This window comes from Cynocephalus volans, chromosome 12 (genome assembly GCF_027409185.1).
Source record: "Cynocephalus volans isolate mCynVol1 chromosome 12, mCynVol1.pri, whole genome shotgun sequence".
In the NCBI taxonomy this organism is placed as follows: domain Eukaryota; kingdom Metazoa; phylum Chordata; class Mammalia; order Dermoptera; family Cynocephalidae; genus Cynocephalus; species Cynocephalus volans.
This window is the reverse complement of record NC_084471.1, coordinates 28,792,381-28,816,202: the sequence shown is the minus strand read 5'-3', so window position 1 is coordinate 28,816,202 and position 23,822 is coordinate 28,792,381. Positions and strand designations below refer to the sequence as shown.

Sequence of the window (23,822 nt, the reverse complement as noted above, 5' to 3'; positions counted from 1 at the left end):
CTCAGAGTATCAAACAGTATGCCCTTCCAGTTAAGACACATGCAAAGCAGTACCAGCTAGCATGCGAACACACATCCAAAAAACAGAATCCTTACTACTTCATATGAAAAAAAATTAAACAAACATTCTTCAATGTTTTGCTCAACCCTACAAAAATCTTTCCTGAACCCAAATAACTTAAAATATATATTTCCTTTCATAAATACATCCCTCAGATTATACAGACATAGAGCAAGAAATAACTCATGGAATAAACATAAAGTTACAAGTCAATCATACAAGTAACTTAAAGCCTGGATAATCTTTTTAATTAATTTTTAAAATTCAGAGTATCAACATACTATACTTTCAACTGTACTTCAACAAAATTTGTCATGGGCCATAGCTTATAAATATCTTAAGAAAAACAGCAGTTAGCAATAGAAACCTACTAAATTAAAGCATAGAGGTTTAAGCATTTCATCTTTATATATCAGCCTCATCATTACAGTGATTAGATTTTTAAAATACTCATCCGCAAAATTCCAAAAACTATTCAAAACATGGATTTAAAGTAGTAGGTCAAAAAAATAAAAGCAAAATATTTGCTAAAATCATACCTGTTTCAGGTCAGAATTTTCATTTTTTTCTTTCTCTGCATTTTCAATATTCACAATTTGTTGTTGAAGTTTTAGCCTAAAAATCACAACCCAACAAAAGACAATTTTAAGAATCCATAGTTCATTTATTTCACTGAATGAGGCAATCATTCTACTGAGTGTCCGTTTGACACTATGAAGTATGCTATGCAAAGTGGGAGATACAACCATAAAGATTTAGACTACAGGCAGCTAGATTGTGTTCACATATAACCAAATGTAACACAAATTACTCCTTTTGCAAAAGGAAAATCTACAAGCTATGGGCATAGAGAAGATGAGAAATCAAGTCTCTCAAGGGGAAACAGACAAAACTACATGGAGTTTAAAACCTGACAGGTAAGATTTTGACAAATACAGGGAATAACCTCAACAAGTGGCCAGTGGTGGAAAAGTACAGAGTGTGTAGCTAAGACATCAGAAAATAGTCCAGTTTAAGATAGGCCATCTCATATCTGTGCAGTATTTTACAATTTAAAAAATGCTTTCAGACATATCGCTATTTCACTTTCGCTCTACAACACTATAGATTTAAAAGAAAACTGTTTTAGGACTTCATACGTACTGTATTCCATATAAGATATCTTATGAGCTTTTCATCCCTGAGATGAATGAACACTTACACAATTTGCATCCTCTTCAAAGGAAATGATACATCCTCTACAAGAGCCTTAAAATGCAGAACAGCTCTGGTGGCTAAATGACTAACTTCATGAGGAAGGTTTTATTCTAATTAGGTTTGGCGGAATAGGCCCCTCAACCTCCCCTTTTAAAAATTCTTCACATATGTCAAATATAATTCATTTGGCACTTATTTTAGGTTGGCATTATTAGCAAGTCTTATCTGCCCAATTAGAACATACTTATTGGGACCACAATATTCTCAACTGCCTAGGGCTGTGCTTTAAATACAGTAAGAATTCAGTAAATATTTGTTCATGGACTGAGTGAACCAACCCAAATCCTGGATTAGACATTTAAATGTGTAAGAAGATTAAACAATAAAACATGGAAGAAACCTGGGAAGACATGACCCATTGTTTCCTGAGATGTTTACATACAAATGCAAGAAACAAAGGATCTAAATGTTATTGAATTAATAAAGATTTCTTCCTACAAAATCATGAAGATAAAAATAGAGGAGAGAACACTGTGGGCACTAGCCCAGGTCGAGAGTTAGAAAACTTAGGCCCCAAGTAAATCCTAGCACAGGTAGAGAACTTGGATAAACAATTGACCCTTGAACAATATGGGCTTAAATTGCAGGGGTCCACTTACATATGGATTTTTTTCAATAAATACTATATTGTACTGTAAATGTATTTTCTTCCTTACAATTTTCTTAATAACACTTCCTTTTCTCTAGCTTACTTTATTGTAAGAATACAGTATATAACACATATAACACACAATATATGTGTTAATCAACTGTTTATGTTATTGGTAAAGCTTCTAGTTAACAGTAGGCTGTTAGTAGTTAAGGTTTTGAGGAGTCAAAAGTTATAAGCAGATTTTCAACTGCGCAGGGGGTCAGGGCCCCTAATCCCCATGTTGTTCAAGGGTCAATTGTACTTGGTAAATCAATAAGAAACAAGAACTGGTAAAGTAAGCATTCAGGCCCTGAATAAGTTAAACAGAAATGAAGAGAAACAATAGTGCCCTAAGAACAAAAGCTGAACCCAAAGAAACCAATGGTAAAGAGTATCTGAATATCACTAAAACATAAAAGGAATAAGAACACCATTATGGTAGATTATAGGACATGATATACCAAACCTTCTTCAGTTCACTTTGCTGAAGCAGTGTTGTGTTAGAATCTAAAACTTATTAATTTTATTAATAAGCACAAGGAATTTCATTAATTTTTAGGAGAAAATTAGCCCATGATTTAAATCATTACATTTAGGATTCTAAGGGATAATGGAATTTAACATAAATAAAATTAACTTTAATAGACATTATCAGGGTTTAGGAATAAGACCAATAGTCTTAAATCCTAATAACAGAAGAGTTCAAAAAAAAGTAGATATTGTTGCAAAAGAAAGTGCTGCAGATTTAGGAATAAAGTATAGTATCTATTTCAACGAGGTTTTAAATACTTAAGATGTGTCACAAGGCAAAAGAAAGTAAGCCTTATAATGGTAGTACAAAATACAGAAGTGCAATTAATTTTCATTAGGGGATCTGTAAAAGAGATGCAATTTGAACTGGACCTTAGGGTGGCTGGTTAGCTCAGTTGGTTAGATCACAGTCTTACAACACCACAGTCATGGGTTCAGATCCCTATACCAGCCTGCCGCCAAAAAAAAAAAAAAAGGTCATACTTGAACTGGACCTTGAAGGCAAAATAAGAGTCTGAGATAGAGAAGTTAAAGATATAGGTGAAGAAGAGTGTAAATGATGAAGAAAGACTTTATAGGAAACAAAGGAGATGGGATTAAGATAGCACTATTCACTTTGGAAGTAAAGGGAGAAAGAATAGTTTCACTAAAACTGAAAGGAATGAGAGAATAGAAAGAGATAAAGATATAGAAGTTCTAAGATAGCAAGAAGCTGAAAGAATTCATATCCATTAGCCTTTGCTCATGTACAAGTACAAACACAGTTGAGCAGTGCAAGAATATTTTCTGAGCTGAAGAAGCGACAAGGGAGCCAAGTTAATAGTCTGGAAGAAAAAGAGAAGTACGAGGACTACCAGTTTCAATATCCTCAGTGAGAATGGAGTGGATAAGAGAAAGAAAAGATATTTATGTCTTTGAAGTGAACGGTTCTAAGAGATGACGAGGTCCAAGATGTGACTAGATGTATCTGATACTAAAGTAGAAGAAAGGTAAAGAATGCCAGACTGAAGATAAACTATAAGGCTAAGGGGTTGAAATGTTGAGCCCCATTCTAAGTGCTGTGGAAACATCAGAAAATAACAAAGATAGAATCCCTACCTTTAAAGAGTTTATAGTCCAACAGTGCTCAGTGCTGTCTGATACGAGCTTTCCTTGATGATGGAAATATTCTAAAATCTGCACCTTCCAATATGATAGCCATTAGCTACCATGTTACTACTGCACATTTGAAAGGTGGCTAGAGTGACTGAGAAACTGAATTTTTACTTTTTAAAAATTTTAATTAATTTAAGTTCATATTTAAATACTTATATGTGACTAGTAATACCATATAGAATGGTCAAGGCTCTGGTACAACCTCTTGGCTTCATTTGATGTTAGCTTCCACTATCAGGGGAAAGCAATATATAGCATAAAGAGAGAAGTTATATTTGTGATTTCTCTATTGTCACAGATTCCTAGAACAAGTCTCTTGAGAATGGCTGTGGCCTTCTTAAACCTACCTTCTGGAAGCAAGGTTCTTGCTTGTGAGCACTGGAAATTGACTCTGGCCATTATTAGTAAAAAGAGATTTCCTGGAAGGACATAAGGGACCACTGAATCAAAAGAGAACTAGCAAACCAGAACCAGGATACAATAACTGACAGGAAACATGGACAAAAACATGCCACAAGACTGCCTCGTCCTTCAAATCATGCTACATATACTTTCATCACTTAATTTGCAGTTCAAATTCTGGGAGAGAACTTGACCAACTGGCCAAGTATAAGTCTCCTGGCTCCCTAGTAAGATGATACACAACAGATAATTCTTCTCAAGATGGGATATAAATTGAAATGAAGACACATTAAATGATGGTTGTTTTTTTAAAATCCACTTCAGACGGCAAAAAAAATTCAAACTGATGAAATCAAAATGTTTATAAAAAGCTGAGGAAAAAATTAGAAAGCCCCAAATGGAAAGTAGAGCTCTGGCTTTAAGCCATGCAAAAGATAAATTAAGGGGTATTCACTAGAGGATATCTTGAGTGATCAAGTTCCCTTTCCCTTGGAGAGTTATTGCTACTATTTTCCCAAAACACCTCCCCCACTACTTATGATATCAAACTGCACATCACCCACTACCTCTTCCCCCACCCATCCCACACAGAGAAACAGGCATATAACCTGGGCTGAGTTAGACAGCCCGATACCCCCTGGCCACAGTGATAGGACCAAGAATGGCCATGTGAACCAGAGCCAAATTCTTCCCTAGATTTTTTTTTTGTGTGTGTGTGACCGGTAAGGGGATTGCAACCCTTGGCTTGGTGTCGTCTGCACCATGCTCAGCCAGTGAGCGCACCGGCCATCCCTATATAGGATCCGAACCCGCGGCAAGAGCACCGCTGCGCTCCCAGCGCAGCACTCTCCCGAGGGTCGGCCCCTTCCCTAGATTTTTCTAACTTGAGTTGGCAGGTAAGAACTCTGACCTCTTTGGTCTTAACATATGGTCTTGGCCTCACAGAGAAAGCAGCGGGAAAGAAGCAGACACAGGAACTAAAAGGAAAAGAAATAAAGAAGGAGAGAAAAGGAGGGACGAAGCCACTCTTATATAATCACATCTGAGTTCCTAGATCCGGGTGTCCATCAGACCAGCACAACCCCTGTCCTTTCCACAAATTATGTCACCCAATAAAGTCCCCATTATTGCTTCTATCTGTTGGGGTTGGGTTACTGTCATAACCAAAAGGTGACTACATAATTTATTATATTTAAACTCCAGCAACTTTTACATACTTTTAATTTACAGGTAACTTTACAAAATTTACAAATTGAATAAATGTGCAGTGGGGCAGCCTTCTAAAATATAAAATTATTTTATAAAAATAATTTTAATACTTTTGGCACTATGATAGGCTAGTGGTGAAGAAACCATTTTAATGAGGACAAAAGACTGGTATATAATTAATCATTTAAAGCATCTGCCAAAGCAGTGATTAATATCTATCAACAGATTAATATCTACTTATCACAGATATGTGTTCATAAATAAATGGATACTTCTGCTTTGCATGATTTATACTTTTCATTTCCTTAGCAACACCTTTCCTCCACAGATAGTCCCTGACCTGTCATAGAGTCTAAATAAGAAAAGTTGCAACTATGATTATTTTAATGAATAATCAAAATAGATGTGGTTGATATAGCTGAACTTATAAATCAGTAAATCAGTACTGCCATGAAAAAAAACCACCACAATTGTAGAACATTTAAAAAAAAAATAAGTCACGCAAATCTTATGAATTACTACTGCTAGATTTTATATTGGTTACTATGTCCTTATTCTAAAATAAGTTGGGATCAATTACACATTTTAAATAATCTGAAGAAACTGAAGAGGAATAAAAGAAAATTATCAAAGTGACTAATGGAATAGAAAATAATTTTTATTAAAGAAGAGATAAAGGAATGAAAGCTGTTTTACATGGCAAAAAAAAACAAAAAAAACCCTAGGGGTCAAGTTCATTATTGTCTTCAAGCAATGACAGAATGCTGAACATTTTATCACTATGGCAACAGAAGTCCAAAGCAGGAGAAACAGGCTTAAATTCAAACAGAAAAGATTCTAACTGGCCAAATTCTGGGATCAAAATAGGATAAAACATTAGAGTGGGTTCTTGGGGAGGTTTCTCCACTTTCTTGAGATTGTCAAAGAGAGATTAAAAAAAAAAAAAAAAACCTATCCTAAATAGTAAAAAAAATTTACCCACCTAAAAGCAAAAAGATGAAATTGGCTCTCTAAATCCATTACAGACTTATGATTCTAGAATCATAACCACTAACAATCTAAATGAATAGTCCATAAAACCTGACATAAGTAAATAATACAAACACCTCTGTCTGAACTAGTCCTTTCTTAAGTAATGTGGATCAAGGATCTTATCTCAAAACATAAACTGTAACTTAATGGATATGATTTTTTAAAAGCCACTCAACTTTAATCTATATAATTAGAGAAGTCACTAAGATTTAAAAATTTTAAAAGTAGATATAGGGAACTTCCAGGTGCTGAAGACAACAGCAGATGTCTAACTCTGTGTTATCCATATATTCTGCAAAAACAATACAGAAAAGCAAGGAGAACAAATAAAGCCACACAAAACCACACCTTTAGTATAAGTGGAAGACAGAAAATGCCCAAACTTCAAAACAGCTACAGTCCCGTGCTGCAATGACTTTTTGGTCAATGATGGCCTACATGTAAAACACCGGCCACTGGTTGGTGCAACAGGCTATACCATCTAGGTCTGTATAAGTACACTCTGTGATGTTTGCACAATGACAGAATCACCTAATGGATTCCCGTAGTTAAGCAATGCATGACTGTAAAAAAGGAAAAAATGCCAAATCCCAGCAAGTGATCTCTTATGCTCCTGCCTGCAAGTCTCTGCAGTGAGCAGGGGCTCACTGCATGTAACAGACTTAATTCATCCATTAAAATAAAAAGATCTACAACTTGGCTCTCAAAGTAAGACCCAACTACATGCTGTATATAAAACACATCTGAAAAATAAAGTGATTAAGAAAATTTTTAGATAAGGGGACAAATGTATACCAGGCAAATGGAAACCATAACAGGAGTAGTGATGCTATCAGACAACGTAGAATTCAAGCAAAAAAAAAATTAAATGACAAAAAGAGAAGCACTTTTTAATGCTAAAAGCCACACTTCACAATTAAGATATAACCTTTATGAATATCTATGTAACAAATAACAGCACTTACCTTTATAAAGCAAAACTACAAGAAATAGGAGTTATAGACAGAAACACATTATTAATAATAATAGGCAGCTTAATATATCATTCTTTGTACAAGACAGATCAAGTGGACAAAAAATAAGTACACAAAAGACTTAATCATCATAGTAAATAAGGTAGATCTTACAGAGATATGATCCATCATATATACTTTATACTTTTATAAATGAATAACTTTATAATACTCAAACTTTATACTCTTATAATTGAATAGCTTCTTTCCATGTACTTATGTAACACTCACAAAAATTGATCATATACTACAGGACTAAGACTGGAGCAAAGCAAGTGAGGTAACTAGAGTGCAAAATTTAAGGAGGCACTCATTCTAAGGCTCCTGCAAGTGCAGGGTCAGCACATGAGAGTGAGTGCCTACTTAAATTTTGTACCCTGGGTGCTTCAATTTTTTTACTCTAGTGCTGAACTTGATATATTAGATCACAAAGAAACATCAGTGTGTTCCATAAAGTAGAAATAATACAAACAATACTCCCTGATCACAATGCACTAAAACTAGAAATTAACAACAAAATTAAAAAACAAAAAACTCTCCTAACCTGGAAATTCAGAAACCTTCTGTTATAGACTGAAATATGTCCCTTCAAAATTCATATGTTGATGTCCTAACCCCCACTACTTTAGAATATGACTGCATCTCAAGATAGGGCCTTTACAGAGGCAATTATGGTTAAATGAGGTCATATAGGTGGGCCCTAATCCAGTATGACTGGTGTCTCTATCAAAGAGACACCAGGGATGCACGAGCTCAGAGAAGAGGCAATGTGACAAGGTGGCCACCTGCAAGCCAAAGAGAGAGGTCTCAGGAGAAACCAAAGCAACTGATGCCTTGATCTTGGACTTCTAGCCTCCAGAACTGTGAGAAAATAAATTTATCTTGTTTAAAACACTCAAACTGTGTATTTTGTTATGGCAGCCTTGGCAAACTAATATATCTTCTGTTAAACAACTCCTGGGTGAAAAGGAAAATACAAATTGAAATTAGAGGATTTCTAAAAAACAGTGATAAGTAAAACACTACACATCATAATCTACAGGATACATTTAAGGCAACAAGGAGAAGAAAATTCTCAGCACTATACACTCCTACTGATAAAAATGAAAGAATAAACATGAGTATAACTAAATTCCCAACTCAAAAACAACAACAAAATGACCAAAGTAAACTAAAAGAAAGTAAGTATACACAACACAATCTTAGAAAACTCTAAGAAATCACCAAATATGTGACTAGGATAGCAAGGTCACAGGATTCAAGGTCAATACATAAAAGAGAACTATTTCTGTAAGTTAGCAATGAAAAGTTAAAAAGTGAAATTTAAAAAAATAGCTCCATTTATAATAGCACAAAAATACTTAGGAATAAAATTTAACAAAAGATGAGCATATGCATACAATGAAAACTACAAAACTTTGATGAAACAAAGAGATGAATAAATTAAATAAATGGAGAGATGTGTGATACTCGTGGACTGGATGACTCAATATTGTTAAGACAATTCTCTTCAAATTGACCTATAAATTAAATGCGATGCCAATCAAAATCTTAACAAGCTTTTTTGAAAAAAGTGAGAAGCTGATTTTAAAATTTATATGCAAGGCAAAGGACCTAGAAGAACCAAAAGAATCTTTTGACAAAAAAGAACAAGGTAGAGGACTTGTACTATCTGAATCAAACTTACTTTAAAGCTACAGTAATCAAGACAATGTTATATTAGTGTAAAGATAAGACACACAGATCAACGGAATAGAAGAGTCCAGAAATAGACTCACACTTATATGGTCAATTAATTAATGGAACAACTGGATATCTATATGAAAATAAGGATGTACTGTATTTCATTCCTAGAAGCAATGTATGAGAGTACTTCAAAAAGTCCATGCAAAGATTCCTATTATCTTTTAATTCTATTTTTTCCACAATCACTTTGAAGTTCCCTCACATGAGAGCTCCATTTGTTCCAGAACCTTACCGGCACTCATTATTATTAGTATTTTTGACTTTATGATTTTAATGAATGTGTAATAATATGTCACTGTGGTCTTAATTTAATTTTCTTTGATGACTAGTGACTTTGAGCATATTTTCATGTACTTATAAGCTACTTTTGTGAAGGTGTGTTCAAATATTTTTTAAGTTGGGAACTTAACATTCTTACTGAGTTGTAACAGCTTTTTATGTATACTGCATACAAGCCTTTTGTTAGATTAAAAAAAAAAAAAAAAAACTTTTTGGCTGGCTGGTATGGGGATCCAAACTTTTGACCTTAGTGTAACCAACACCACACTCTAACCAACTGAGCTAATAGTCCAGCCCACATTTCATAGATACAGATTTTACATATTTTCTCCCAGTCTGTGGCTTGCATTTTTGTTCAATACGTTTAATTGTGTTTACTGAAAGCAAAAGTTTTTTACTTTAATTAAATCTACTCTGTCAAGTTGTGTTTTGTTCTAGTTTGTGATTTTTGTGTATGTGTGAGAACACCAATAAAATAAAAACTTTTAGTGGCAAAAAACACAGAAAGAAGATTAAAGCAGAAATTAATGTGGTAGAAAATAGGAAAACAGTTGATCCAATTCATAAGTCAAAATCCTAATTTAAAAAATACACTGAACTGTATGCTTTAAAATGTTTTAAATGGTAAATTTTGTTATGTTTACAAAGGTATTCAAAAAGTTCAAGGAAATATTCACATTATCTTTTAATTTCACTATTCTACAAATTTTTTGAAGTATCCTCACATTTTACCACTATAAAAAAATAAATAAATAAAATATACAAAGCACTAGCTGACTTGACCAAGAAAGGGAAGAAAGCACATGTTTAAAACACGAAATAACAAAAGAAAGCACTGAAACAGAAGAAATTAAAAAATAAAAAACATGCAGACCTTTGTGCAAAAAATTTGAAAACACAAATAAAGTGAGTAATTTCTTATGAAAACACAAATTATCAAAATTGACCACATTAGAGATAATGCTTAAACAAGCTGATTTGTGTAGAAGAAATAAAGTTACCAAAGAACTATCCCAGAAAATGGCACTAAGCCTAAATGGTTTCACAGGGGAATTATATCAAGTCATCAAAAAACCAGATAGTCATCCTGCACAATATTTGTCACAGAGCATTGAACACCAAGGAAAACCTCCTAAATTCTTTTTATGAGCAAGGATAAAACTGATGCTTAAAACTGATGAGGACATTACAAAAAAAAGAAAATTATAGGCCAGGAACCATATAAACATTACAAACAGAATACACCACTACCTTAAACAAAGAACACAAGGTGTTTATTCCAGAAGTTAAGGTTGGTTTAATATGAGGAAATCTATTAATATTCCATCTTAAAAAATCTAAAAAGGAAAAAATCATGATTATCTCCAGAGATGCTAAAAAAGTTTGATAATTTTCAACATCATGCCTAATAAAAACACACAAAAAAATAAAAATTGATGAATACTTTCTTTTGTTATTGTAATTTTTTAAATTTTAATTTATCAATACACAATGTAGTTGATTTTTGTGTCCCTTTACAATTTTACAATTCCTCCCCCCCTCTCCCCGCTGATCAACATCATATCTGTTCACTTGTCTTAACAAGTTCAAGGAATTGTTGTGACTGTTGTGTCTTCTTCCCCACCCCTCACCACTGTTCATATATTTATTTATAGCTCCCACAAACAAGTGAAAACATGTGGTATTTCTCTTTCTGTGCCTGACTTGTTTCACTTAATATAATTTTCTCTAAGTCGATCCATGTTGTCGCAAATGGTAGTATTTCATTCTTTTTTATAGCATAGTAGTATTCCATTGTGTAGATATACCACAGTTTCCTTACCCACTCATCTAATGGTGGACATTTGGGATGGTTCCAACTATTGGCTATTGTAAATAGTGCTGCAATGAACATTGGAGTACAGGTATCCCTTCAGTATTATGAACTCCATTCCTCTGGGTATATTCCCAGCAGTGGAATAGCTGGGTCATATGGTAGATCTATCTGTAATTGTTTGAGGAACATCCATACCATTTTCCATAAAGTCTGCACCATTTTGCACTTTCACCAACAATGTATGAGGGTTCCTTTTTCTCCACAACCTCATCAGCATTTATCACTCGTAGTCCTTTGTATATTAGCCATCCTAACTGGAGTGAGATGGTATCTCAAAGGGGTTTTGATTTGCATTTCCTGAACACTGAGTAATGCTGAGCATTTTTTCATGTGTCTATTGGCCATTTGAATATCTTCCTTTGAAAAATGCCTTTTCAGCTCCTTTCCCATTTTTTAATTGGGTTACTTATTTTTTTGCTACAAAGTTGTTTGCGTTCCTTGTACGTTCTGGATATTAATCTTTTGTCAGATGTATATTTTGCAAATATTTTCTCCCACTCTGTTGAATGTCTTTTCACTCTGTTAATTGTTTCTTTTGCTGTGCAGAAGATTTTTAGCTTGATATAATCCCATTTGTTTATTTTTCCTTTGCTTGCCTGTGCTTTTGGGGTCGTATTCATGAAGTCTGTACCTAATCCTACTTCCTGGAGTGTTTCCCCTGTTTTCTTTAAGGAGTTTTATTGTCTCAGGATGTATATTTAATTCTTTAATCCATTTTGAGTTGATTTTGGTATATGGTGAGAGGTACAGGTCTAGTTTCATTCTCCTGCATATGAATATCCAGTTTTCCCAGCACCATTTGCTGAAGAGGCAGTCTCTTCCCCAGCATGTAGACTTGGTGCCTTTGTCAAACATCAAATGGTTGTAGGTATATAGGTTGATTTCTAGATTCTGTATTCTATTCTATTGATGTGTGTGTCTGTTTTTATTATAATACCATGTTGTTTTGGTTATTATAGTTTTATAGTATAGTTTAAAGTCAGGTAGTATCATGCCTCCAGCTTTATTTTTTTACTCAGAATTGCTTTGGCTATTCATGGGCTTTTGTTATTCCATATAAATGTTAGGATAGCTTTTTCCATTTCTGAGAAAAATGTCATTGGAATTTTGATGGGGATTGCATTGAATCTGTAGATCACTTTGGGTAGAATGGATATTTTCACAATGTTAATTCTTCCAATCCAAGAGCATGAGATATCTTTCCATTATCTTGTGTCCTCTTTAATTTCTCTCAACAGTGCTTTGTAGTTTTCAACGTAGAGATTTTTCACATCCTTGGTTAACTTTATTCCTAAGTATTTTATTTTTTTGGTGGCTATTGTAAAAGGGCTAGCTTTCTTGATTTGCTTTATAAATCTGACTGCTCCAACATTGGGAGCATATGCATTTATGATTGTTATGTCTTCCTAGTGGATAGTTCCTTTTATCACTATATAGTGGCCTTATTTATCTCTTTTTATGGTTTTTGGTTTAAAATCTATGTTATCTGATATAAGATTAGCTACTCCAGCTTGTTTTCCGTTTCTACTTGCATGGTATATCTTTTTCCATCCTTTCACTGTTAGTCTACGTGTGTCTTTACAGGTGAGGTGAGTCTTTTGAAGGCAGCATATTGTTAGGTCCACCTTTTTAATCCAGTCCCTCAGTCTGTGTCTTTTGAGTGGGAAATTTAATCTTTTTACATTAAGACTTGTTATTGAAAAGTGCTGATTTACTCCTAGCATTTTATTAATTTTTGTTTGGATATCTTAAGTATCTTTTGTTCCTTTCTTTCTTATCTACTGTTTGTCTTCTGTGTTTGTTGGTTTCTTGGGGTGGTAGATAAACTTTTTTCCTCTTTATTGTTAGCATTTTTATTTTACTAGTGGGTTTTGCTCTCTCTTGGGTATTTATGGTAGTGATGGTTGTTTTCCAGGTACCAAACCCAGTACTCCCTCGAGAATTTCTTGTAAGGCTGGTCCTGTGGTAGTGAATTCCTGCAGTTTTTGTTTGTCTGAGAAATGTACTATTTGTCCTTCAATTTGGAAGGATAGCCTTGCTGAGTAAAGCATTCTTGGCTGGCAATTTCTGTCTTTCAGTATTTTGAATATATCATCCCATTCTTTTCTGGCTTTTAGGGTTTCCGATGAAAAGTCTGATGTTAGTCTGATTGGGGCTCCCTTATAGGTGACTTGATGCTCCTCTCTTGCAGCTTTTAAGATTCTCTCTTTGTCTTTGAGTTTCACCAGTTTGACTATAAAATGACTTGGAGAGGACCTTTTGGGGTCAAATATGTTTGTGGATCTTTGAGCCACCTGATCTGTGTCTTTTCCTATACCTGGGAAGTTTTCTGCTATTATTTTGTTGAATATGTTTTCAACATCATTTCCTTTTTCCTCCCCTTCTGGAATACCCATGATTCGGATATTTGAGGGCTTAAGGTTGTCTGTTATCTCTCTTCAGTTTTCTTTAATGTTTTTAATTCTTTTTTCTTTTTTTTTTTTGTCCGCCTGTACTATTTCAAACAGCCCATCTTCAAGGTCAGAAATTCTCTCTTCTGCTTGTTCTAGCTTACTGGTTAAACTCTCTGTTGTGTTTTTTATTTCGCTGAATGAATCCTTCTGCTCTGCAAGCTTTGCTACATTCTTTTTCAGGGCACTGATTTCTTTATATGCTTCTTCTTTCAGGTCTTGTATACTTTTTCTCATTTCATTGTGTTGTCTGAGTTTTCCTGTATCTCATTTAGTTTTAGAATTTTTGCTCGAAATTCCTTGTCAGTCATTTCAAGGACTTCCTGTTCTATAGGGTCTAGAGCTTGAGAATTATTTTCCTTTGGTGGTGTCATACTTTCTTGATTTTTCCTATTTCTGGTATCTTTCCTTTGGTGTGTAGTCATTGTGGCAGGGGATTTAATGGTCCACTCATTTGACCCTAGTGTCTGGCTTGGATCCTGCAGGAACTGCCAATTCCATGATGCTGCCTCGGGGCCTGTGGGCTGGGGAGACTGGCCTAGGCTGGGAGTCCTGCGGTACAACACCAGCCTATTCTCGCATGGCTGGCTCAGTGCCCTGTGGGCCCAGTGGCTCTCGGGCCTCTCTGGGTGGCATGGATTGGCCTGGGCTGGGATTCCCAGGGCATGGCGCCTGCCTGTTCTGGCACAGCTGGCTCTGGGCCCTGTGAGCCTATGGCTCTCAGGCCTCTCTGAGCAGTGCGGACTGGCCTGTACTGGGGTTCCTGTGGTGCAGTGCCTCATGAATACTTTCTTAAATGATAAAATATACATATACTTCAATTCTAAAGCAAATATCTCAATCAGCAAAGAAATGGTAGAGACAGCTCCACTAAAATCAGGAACAAAGCAAGTGTATTAGTCCATATTTGTTGCTTTTAATAAAATACTTGAAACTGGGTAATTTATAAAGAAAACTGAAATTTATTGCTTACAGTTTCTGAGGCTGGGAAGTCCAAAGTCCATCTGGTGGTGGCGACAGTGACCCAGGGGTCTCACATTACAAGATAGTGGAAGCAGAGAGAGACAGACTCTCCTCTTCTTTTAAAGCCCTCAGAACCAAGCCCCTTACCACCCTTTTTAATCCATTCACTGTGGCATGGTCCTACAACTCAATCACCTCTTCAAGGCTCCGCCTTCTAATTACCATAATAAGATTTCTCACCCTCTTAACAGTCACAGTGGGGGCTAAGTCTCTACTACATAAAACTTGAGGGACACAATTCAAGTTTCAATGAGTTTTGGGGGGAAAGAATTCAATCCACTACAGCAAGGATACCTGCAATCTCTGATTCTCCTCAATACTGTAGTGAAGGTTCTTGCCAGTGCAATTAGAGAAAAATCAATTAGAAGCATAGGAACTGCTAAAAAAGTAAAATTACCTCTATTTGTAGATGATATGATGGTATACCTGGGAAACCCTAGATAATTCATAATAAAATGAACTCAAACAATAAAAGAATTAAGTAAGTTAGGTGGATATAAAATTAACCTATAAAAATTGATAGTCTTCATAAACAATAACCAGCTAGAGGACAAAATGAAAGGGAAAAAAAACACATTTATGATAGCAGCAAAGATTACATACATAGAAATGAACTCAACAAGAAAAGCATCAAAACTACATGAGGAAACTCTTTCAAAAAACCTAAAAGGAAACTTCAATAAATGGAAACATACCACTCTTCTTGGATAGAACAATTCAACAACAGAAGGATGTCAGTTTTCCCTAAATCAGTTTAAAAATTTAATGCAGAGGATTTGGGGAAGATGGTGAAGCAGGAAACACCAAGAAATCTGTCTACCCACTAGGCAAAAATTGCAATGGAAGAATCTGCCAGATACAACTATTTTGAAAACCTGAAGTCTATTGAAGTCCTACAACTTCCAGAGAAAGACTTGGACTGTAAATGGTGGTTAATTCAGGTAAATTTCAGCTCTTAGCACAGTAGCAGCTACCCATCTCACACCCCCAGCCTCATGGCAGATAGCTTTGCATACATTCCAGGAACAGCTTGCACACAGCTTGGGAGCCAGGGTGAGCAAAAAGCACTCTGTCCTCCAAATATTAGGGATCTGTGCTCTGATCTCAGATGTGCAAAAAGGCAAACCACTACTGTTGTTTCACCTCCCCAACTGTTGCAAGTCCCCATCCTCCTCTGGCTGAAGTGATTTCCAGGACTTCCAGGAGACTTTTTTTTTTTTTTTAAATAAGAAAACAAAATGTATTGCTTACAGTTTCAGAGGCTGGGAAGTCTAAAGTCCAGGAAACGCATCTGGTGAGGGTCTTTTTTGGTGGTTTACAGCAACGCAGGGGTCTCACACGGCAGAAAATGACAATGCAGAGAAAGAGAGAGAGAGAGAGACTCTCACATGTTCTCCTTTTAAATCCCTCAGGACCACACTTCTGACTACCATTAATAATCCATTCACTATAGCATGGTCTTACAATCTAATCACCTCTTCAAGGCCCCACCTTTTAATTACCATAATAGGATTTCCCACTCTCAACAGTTACAGTGGGAATTAAGCTTCTAATATATGGACGTTGGAGGACACAATTCAGTCAACCCATAGCATTCCAACCTTGTCCCCCAAAGTTCATGTCCTTCTCACAGGTAAATACATTCATTCCATCCCCAAAGTCTTAACTTGTTTCAACTCAAAATTCCAAGGTTCAAAATCCCATCTATGAAATCAAAACAAGTTATCTACTGCCAAGATACAATGGTGGGACAAGCATAAGGCATATATTCCCATTCAAAAAGGGACAAATAGACCAAAAGAAAGGGGTAACAGGTCCTCAACAAATCCAAAACCCTGCCGGGCAGGCATTAAATCTCACAGCTGGTGAATCATGTTCTTTGACTCCATGTTTGATGTGCTCTGCACACTGGTGTGGGGGTTAAGTCCCCAAGTCCTCCGGCAGCTCTGCTCCTATGGCTTTCCTGGTGTGAAGTGATGCTTTAGCTCTCACAGGCTGGTGTTGCACTCTGATAGCTCTACAAGTCTGGGGTCTCCATGGCAGTCCTGCTCTTCACTTGGAATGGCATTTTGGGGGTTTTACTGCTGCAACTCTGACCCCACATTTCTGCTCAGCATTGTTCTAGCAAAGTCTTTATGCAGTGAACCTGTCTCTGTTGACATCAGCAACAGTAAGGGGTGGGGACAGAACTGAAAAGGAGCAGAGTTTTTGCATGTCATTGAAGTTAAGCTGGTATAAATTCAAATTAATGTGTTATAACCTTAGGATTTTAACTGTAATCCCCTTGGTAGCCACAAAGAAATTATCTATAAAATATACACAAAAGGAAATACAAAAGAAATGTTAATGTTTCACCATTAGAGGCTGGCCAGTTAGCTCAGTTGGTTAGAGCATGGTGCTAATAACACCAAGGTCCAGGGTTTAATCCCCGTACTGGCCAGCCACTAAAAAGAAAAAGTTTCACTATTAAAAAAAAAAAAAACTAGGCTGGCTCATAAGTGCACTTGGTTAGAGCTTGGTGCTGAAAACACCAAGGTCAAGTGTGTGGATCCCCAAACCAGAGAGCTGCCAAAAACCAAAACCAAAACCAAAACCAAAAACAAAAAAAATCAACTAAACATAAAAGACATAATGAAGGAAAAGAGGGATAAAAAAACTTTAAGATATATGGAAAACAAATAGCTAAATGACAGAAGTCCCTCCTTGTCAGTAATTACTTTAAATATGAATGGATTAAACTTTTTTCCAATCAAAAGGCAGAGATAGGCCGATTAGATTTTTAAAAAGCATGATTCAACTATATGCTGTCTCAAAGACACTGACTTCAGATCCAAAGACAAGATAAATTGAAAGTGAACAGATGGAAAAAGATAGCCCATGCAAACAGTAAACAAAAGAAAGCATGGGTAGATAAACTAATATCAGACAAAATAGACTTTATATTTAAAAAGCTTACAAGAGACAAAGGACATTATATAATAATAAAAGGCTCCATACGTCAAGAAAATAACAATCACTCATATGAACATTTATGTACCTAGTAACAGACATTTAAAAAAATTTGAAGCAAAAACTGGCAAAATTAAAGGGAGAAATAAATAGTTCTATAATAACAGCTGGAGATTCAGTATCACTCAATAACAGAGAGAACAACCAGATAGAAGATAAGTAATGAAATGAAGGATTTAAACTAAACAATAAACCAACTAAATCTAACACACATAAACAGAACCCTCTACCCAACAACAGCACACACATTCTTCTCAAATGTACCTAGGATATGTTCCAAGAAGACCATACGTTAGGCCACAAATTAAGTCTCAATAGATTTTTAAAAATAGGATGAAGTTAGAAATCAATAACAGAAAAAGAACTGGAATATTCACAAATTTGTGGAAACGAAACACACTGTTAAACAACCAATAGATCAAAAAAGAAATAAGGGAAATTAGAAAGTACATAGAGATAAAAGAAAACAAAAGCACAACATACCAAAAGTCATGGGACACAGCAAAATCAGTGCTAAGGGGACAATTTATAGCTATAATGTTTACATTAAAAAACAAGAAAGATTTCAAGTTGGCAACCTAACTTTACAACTTAAGAAACTAATAAAAGACGAACAAACTAAACCCAAAACTAGCAGAAGGAAGGAAGGAATAAAGATGAGAGCAGAGATAAACAAAATAAAGAATACTATAACAATAGAGAAAATCAATGAAACCAAAGGTAGTTTCTTTGAAAAGATCAATTGACAAACTTTTATCTAGATGAACAAATAAAAGAAAAAGGAAACAGATTACTAAAATCAGAATTGAAAGTGAGGACATTACTACTGATTCCACAGAAATAAAAAGGATTATAATAGTATTATAAACAACTGTACAACAACAAATTGGAAAACCTGGATGAAATAAACTCCTAGTAACACAAAACCTAGCAAGGTTAAACCAGGAAGAAATAAAAAATCTGAATAGACCTGTAACTAGCAAGGAGATTGAATCAGTAATCAACAATCTCCTGACAGAGAGAAGCCCTGAACCTGAGGGCTTCACTGGTGAATATTCTTTTTTTTTTTTCCCCACAGCTGGCCAGTAAGGGGATCCAAACCCTTGACCTTGGTATTATTAGCACTACACTCTCCCAAGTAAGCCACCAGCCAGTGCCTTCACTGGTGAATTCTATCAAACATTTAGAGAAGAACCAACACCACGATCTGAAAGGTGGTGCCCATGTGTTACAAAAATCAATGTAATACATCACATCAACAGAATGAAAGGGGGAAAAAAACACATGACATCTCAGTTGATGTAGGAAAAGCATCTTCAACAACCTTTGATGATAAAAACATTCAAAAAACTAGGAATAGAGGGAAACTCACTCAACATAATAAAGCCATATATGAAAAATCCCTAGGGAACATCACATACAGTGTGAAAGACTGAAAGCATTTCCTCTCAGATCAGGAACAAGGCAAGAATATGCCCGCTTTTGCCACTTCTATTCGACACTAAACTGGAAGTTTTAAGCACAGCAATTAGGAAAGAAAAAGACATCCAACTGGAAAGGAAGAAGTAAAATTATCTCTGTTCACAGATGATATAATCTTATACACAGGAAACACTAAAGACTCTACAAAAAGAAAAAAACTATTAGAACTAATAAGTGAATCAGCAAAGTCAACAAAAGTCAGCTGCACTTCTACACACTAACAATAAACAATCTATAAAAGAAAACTTAAAAAAAAATTCCATATATAATAGCATCAAAAAGAATAAAATACTTAGGAATTAACTGACCCAAACAGGTGAAAAGACCTGTCACCTGAAAATTAAAAAATATTGCTAAAAGAAATTAAAGAATACATAAATAAATGGAAACATATCCCATGTTCATGGATTGAAAAACTTAATATTGTTGAGATGTCAATATTACTCAAAATGGTTTACAGAATCAATGTAATCCCTGTCTAAATCCCAGTAACATTTTTTGCAGAAGTGGAAAAGCCCATCCTAAAATTCATATGAAATCTCAAAGGGACATGAATAGTCAAAACGATCTTGAACAAGAACAAAGATGGACAAATCACATTTCCTGATTTCAAACTTCATTACAAAGCTGTAATAATCAAAACAGTGTGGTACTGACATACAGAGAGACATATAGACCAATGGAGTAGAACAGAGAGTCCAGAATAAACCCTCCTATACATGGTGGAATGATTTTTACAGGAGTGTCAAGAACATTCAATGGAGAAAGGACAGTCTTTTCAACAAATGGTGCAGGGAAATTGGATATCCACACGTAAGAGAATGCACTTGGACCTTTACGTAATACCAAAAACAAAAATTAACTCAAAATGGATTAAAGACCTAAATGTAAGACCTAAAACTCTAAAACTGTTAGAAGAAAACATGGGGGAAAGCTTCATAACATTGGATTTGGAAATGATTTTTTGGATATGACACCAAAGGCATAGGCAACAAAAGAAAAAATAGACAGATTGGACTTCATGAAAATTAAAAGTTTTTGTGCAGCAAGACACTTATCAAAGTAAAAAGGCAACCCACAGAATGGGAGAAAATATTTGTAAATCATAGATCTAATAAAGGATTAACATCCAGAATATACAGAGAACTCCTAAAATTCAACAACAAAAAAACCAAACAACCAAATTCAAAAACGGGCGAAGGATCTGAATAGATTTTTCTCCAAAGAAGATAGCAAATGGCTAACAAGCACATGAAAAGATACTCAACATCACTAATCATCAGGGAGACGTAAATCAAAACTACAATGGGATGGCTTCCATCAAAAAAAACAGAAAATAAGAAGTATTGGTGAGAATGTGGAGAAATTGAAACCATCGTACACTGCTGGTGGGAATGTAAAATGGTACAGCCACTGTAGAAAGCAGTAAAGCAATTCATCAAAAAATTTTAAATTACCATCTAATCTGGCAATTCCACTTCTGGTAATCAACTAACTGAAATAACTGAAGCAGGGTTTTGAAGATGTTTGTACATGCATGTTCATAGCAGCATTATTCACAATAGTTAAAAAGTAAAAGCAACACACGTGTCTATAGATAGATAAATGCATAAGTATATGGTATCCACATGCAATGGAATATTATTCATCCCAAAAAAGAAAGAAAATTCTATCACATGGATGAACAGTGAGGAACATCATGCAAATAAGCCAGTCACAAAAAGACAAATACTATATGATTCCACTTATCTAAGATATTTCGAGTAGTCAAAAATCATAAAGACAGAAAATAGAATGGTGATAGATAGGGTTGGAGAATAGGAAAAGAGGGAGTCATTGTTTAATGGGTACAGAGTTTCAGTTTTATCAAATGAAAAGACCTCTGGAGATAGATGGAGGTGATGTATGCACATTATGAATGTATTCAATACCACTAAACTGTACACTTAAAAGTGATTAAGATGGTAAATTTTATGTTATTTGTATTTTTCCACAATAAAAAAACTGGAAAAAAATTAAATGCAATCCCAATCCCAACAAACTTTTTTCTGGAGCTAGACTTTGATATTCAAGTTCATATGGAAAAACAAACATGCAAAAATAGCTAGGAAAACACTGAAAGAGAAAAACTGTAAGGGGAGAGTACTCAACTAGAAATTAAACATACTATAAAGCCTCTGTTATTAAAATATTATAATAGTGGTACATGAATAGACAACCAGACCATTGAAATAGAATTGAAAGTCTAGAAATATACCCAAATATATATGGAAGTTTAAAACATGATAAAAGCATCATCATGAATCACTGTGGCAAAGACAGGCTTTTAATAAAGGTGTGGGACAATTGGTTATCCATTTAGAAAAAAATAAAATTAAATCTACACTTCACAGAATATAAAACACATTCCAAATAGATCACAAATCTAAATGTAAAAAAAATGAAACCATACAAACCCCAAAATGAATTCCTCTTTAACCTCAGTGTAGGGAGAGACTACCTATGACTTAAAATCCAGAAGCAATAACAGATTAATAAATATGATTATATAATAAAAATGTTTGCATGGCAATAAATACCATAAACAAAATCAAGAGACAGCTGATACACTGGGAGAAAATAATTGCAGCACATTCCTAATATACAAAAAACTCTTAAAATGCAAGGGGAAAAGACCAAAGAAACCAATAGATAACAGGGAAAGACATGAACAGATTATTCACACACAAAAAAGATATGAAAATGGCCCTTAAACATATGAAAAGTTGTTCAGCCTCATTTATAATATGACAAATGCAAATTAAACTATATTGAAATGCAAAGCGGTATAATTCTCTTGGATTGGAATTTAGCAATATCAAACAAAACTGCATATGAATTTCCCTTTTGGCCCACCTATTTAATTCAGGAATTTACCCTGAAGATACACCTCTAATATGAAAATACATACATGTACAAGATTATTAATTGCAGCATTGGTTCTAACCACAAAATATTGGAAACTAAATACTCAAACCCAGAAGAGTGAATAAACACTGGTACATACAAACAATAGAGTGCTATGCAGTTGTAAAAAAGAATGAGGATAATCTCTATAAACTAACATGGAGCAATTTCCAGGATATACTGATATGAAAAAAGGGAAAATAAAATATGCATGCATCTGAAATTTGTGAAAACAAAAACAAAAACAAAAATCCTAGGAAGGATAAACCAGAAACAAATGAGATTAATTACAGGGGGTAGGGTAGATGAGAAAAGATGAGGGAATGGGAACAGGATAGAATGAATGTGGAAAGTGGCAGTTTTTTTGAGTGTATTTATTTGTATAGTTCTGTTATTCAGAACCATGTTGATGTTTCACATAGTCAAGTATATAAATTCATTATTAAATAAACAAGGATGAGGTGGGGACCCAAAATGAAATAAAATAGAAACAAATGAACCTGTTTTATAAGTGAATAACATAACCACAGTGAAAGAGGATTTGGTGAGAAAAACCCTAAGTAACTTTGGAAAACAGTATTTGACTATACACTCTAAGGCTAAAGACAAAAAGAACTGTACATAAATATTACACACTAGTTAATATGTTTGTTTTTCAGAGAGTTGCGTGTGAGCCATTCCAAACTATTTCATGCATATTTTACATCTGAGGAAATAAGTAAATATATTATGGATAATGAGAGCCAGGTTTCTTACTGTCAAAGGAATTACAAATATGAAAAGAGAGATAGCTAAAATGAACTACATGGACATATCAATGTAAACTCAAGATTATTAATATATATATATACTTATAGAAAAATAAATAAACAGATATATATGTTTGTACTTGTATATACACAAATGTATTTCCTAGCTCAGTTCACAAGAGGGTCTAGAAGCAACAACCCCATAGTACCAATAAGCACACCTAGAGCTGAGATTTTGGTTTCAAAACACCATTCTCCAATAAAAGAGAAGCAAAGTACATTAGAGAAATGGCTAATTCCAAGGCTGGGGCAGGGAAAATAAAAGAGAAGCCAAGAACATCCTGTGATGCCAGAAAATAAAAAGAGCCTCAAAAAAGACAGGATTATGTCAAAAGGACATAGGATTCAACTTGAAAGAGCTTCCAGTGGCCAAATCTGAGACAATTTGAGCAACAAAATAAATTATAATAAAATATTATTACCCATAGAAGACAATAAGAATCTGTAAATATATACTGATATAAATACAATATTTAAAGAAGGGAAAACTTTTCCTTTCAGAAGAAATCCAATTAATAAATGTAGAAGGGATGATGGAAATGGAAAAATCACCATTTGGCAAACACTAGAGTAATATCTTTCTAGTGAGAATTATCAATGGATACTAAAATCAGTGGAATATATGATGACAAAGTATGATGAGACTATTTACAATCTCAAAGTATATAAGATACATATCACAAAAGGAAAAAACAGTAATTTTATAGTAAAAAAATTTAGCAGACACCATCTTAATCAAGTGATCAAGGTTAACATCACCAGTTATGGAACAAATCATGAATCTTCTGATGTGATGCACTGAGGACTCAAGACCTTGGTGTTAGTTCTGCTAAAAATGCATAATCTGAATTTAATCATGAAGAATGTAATGCAAACCCAAATTGAGGGATATTCTACAAAATAACTACCTAG

At 34.6% G+C, this 23,822-nt stretch overlaps 1 protein-coding gene and 1 non-coding gene across 5 annotated transcripts in view; one reads left to right on the top strand and one right to left on the bottom strand.

The window, feature by feature from the left end:
* The window catches only part of CEP83 (centrosomal protein 83), a 127,396-nt gene that overhangs the window by 24,203 nt on the left and 79,371 nt on the right, over positions 1-23,822 (bottom strand). For 3 of the 4 annotated variants that reach the window (XM_063074918.1, XM_063074919.1, XM_063074921.1), the window contains one exon: positions 600-675. The exons of the other annotated variant lie outside the window; for it this stretch is intronic. In XM_063074918.1, coding sequence (XP_062930988.1) covers positions 600-675 — 76 coding nt within the window. The remainder of the gene's footprint in view (positions 1-599; positions 676-23,822) is intronic. 4 annotated transcript variants of the gene reach the window in all.
* TRNAI-AAU (transfer RNA isoleucine (anticodon AAU)) lies at positions 17,031-17,104 on the top strand. The gene has a single exon. It is a non-coding gene; the product is annotated as a tRNA-Ile (tRNA).